We start from the raw sequence: 779 nt of genomic DNA, 5'->3' as shown, positions 1-779 counted from the left end.
CAGGGTGATTCGGAGATTGAGGCTAATGACCCGTCCTTCTGGGACAACGTCCTGACATTCTACAACGTTGTGACGTTTGCCACGCAGGTCGTTGGTGAGGCCTTCATGCTGACACCGCTGGGCAGGAGCATCCCTCTCCGCCCGCGCCTCATCGTGGGGTTTATCATTCCGTTTTTGGACTTTCTGGTGCTTATATTTGTTCCTGTTGCGAAGACATCGGAAGCAGGCGCCAAAGCCACGATCATGGTCATGGCCGTTATTGGCGGGATCTCCGTGACGCTCTGCGAGTCCTCCACGAATGCTCTTGCAGGCCCGTTCCCGACAAAGTTCTTCGGTGCTGTGATGATGGGGATTGGTTTCTCCGGCGTTCTTTCCTCTTTAATGCAGATCATCATCAAGGCATCCATGGCAGACGACTTTGACAGTGTGCTGACGCAGTCGCGGATTTTCTTTGGTGTTGCCATGGCCATGCAGTTAATCTCCTGCGTTCTGCTTGTGCTCATGCCCCGCAACGAATTTGCCCGGAAATTCACTGCAGAGTTCCGTCACGGCCATGAGGTGGCTGCTGAAAATCAAGATGCTCTCGAAGACAAAGAAAAGGAGGATGCCATAGAGGACAAGGAGGTGGAAGGTGAGGGCATCGAACCGGCGGAGCCCACGAGGAAGAAGAATGTGCTGACTGCAGAGGGGGATGCGGACGACATGAAGGACGTTGATCAGGTGGATAACATCACCTCGACGGAGCAGATGCTCAACGCCCAGGTTGGGACTGTGTTTGT

The 779-nt window shown here is 54.2% G+C and overlaps 1 protein-coding gene across 1 annotated transcript; it reads right to left on the bottom strand.

Moving 5' to 3' along the window:
* Window positions 1-59: 59 nt before the first annotated feature.
* DQ04_23791000 (hypothetical protein) lies at window positions 60-503 on the bottom strand (the record flags this gene model as incomplete). The annotated part of the gene is made up of 1 exon (XM_009318190.1): window positions 60-503. The coding sequence occupies one exon, from the start codon at window positions 501-503 to the stop codon at window positions 60-62; it is 444 nt and encodes a 147-aa protein (XP_009316465.1).
* Window positions 504-779: the final 276 nt, after the last annotated feature.

This window comes from Trypanosoma grayi (assembly GCF_000691245.1).
Source record: "Trypanosoma grayi strain ANR4 Tgr_2379_V1, whole genome shotgun sequence".
NCBI lineage: Eukaryota > Euglenozoa > Kinetoplastea > Trypanosomatida > Trypanosomatidae > Trypanosoma > Trypanosoma grayi.
This window is presented reverse-complemented; position numbering and strand designations above follow the sequence as displayed.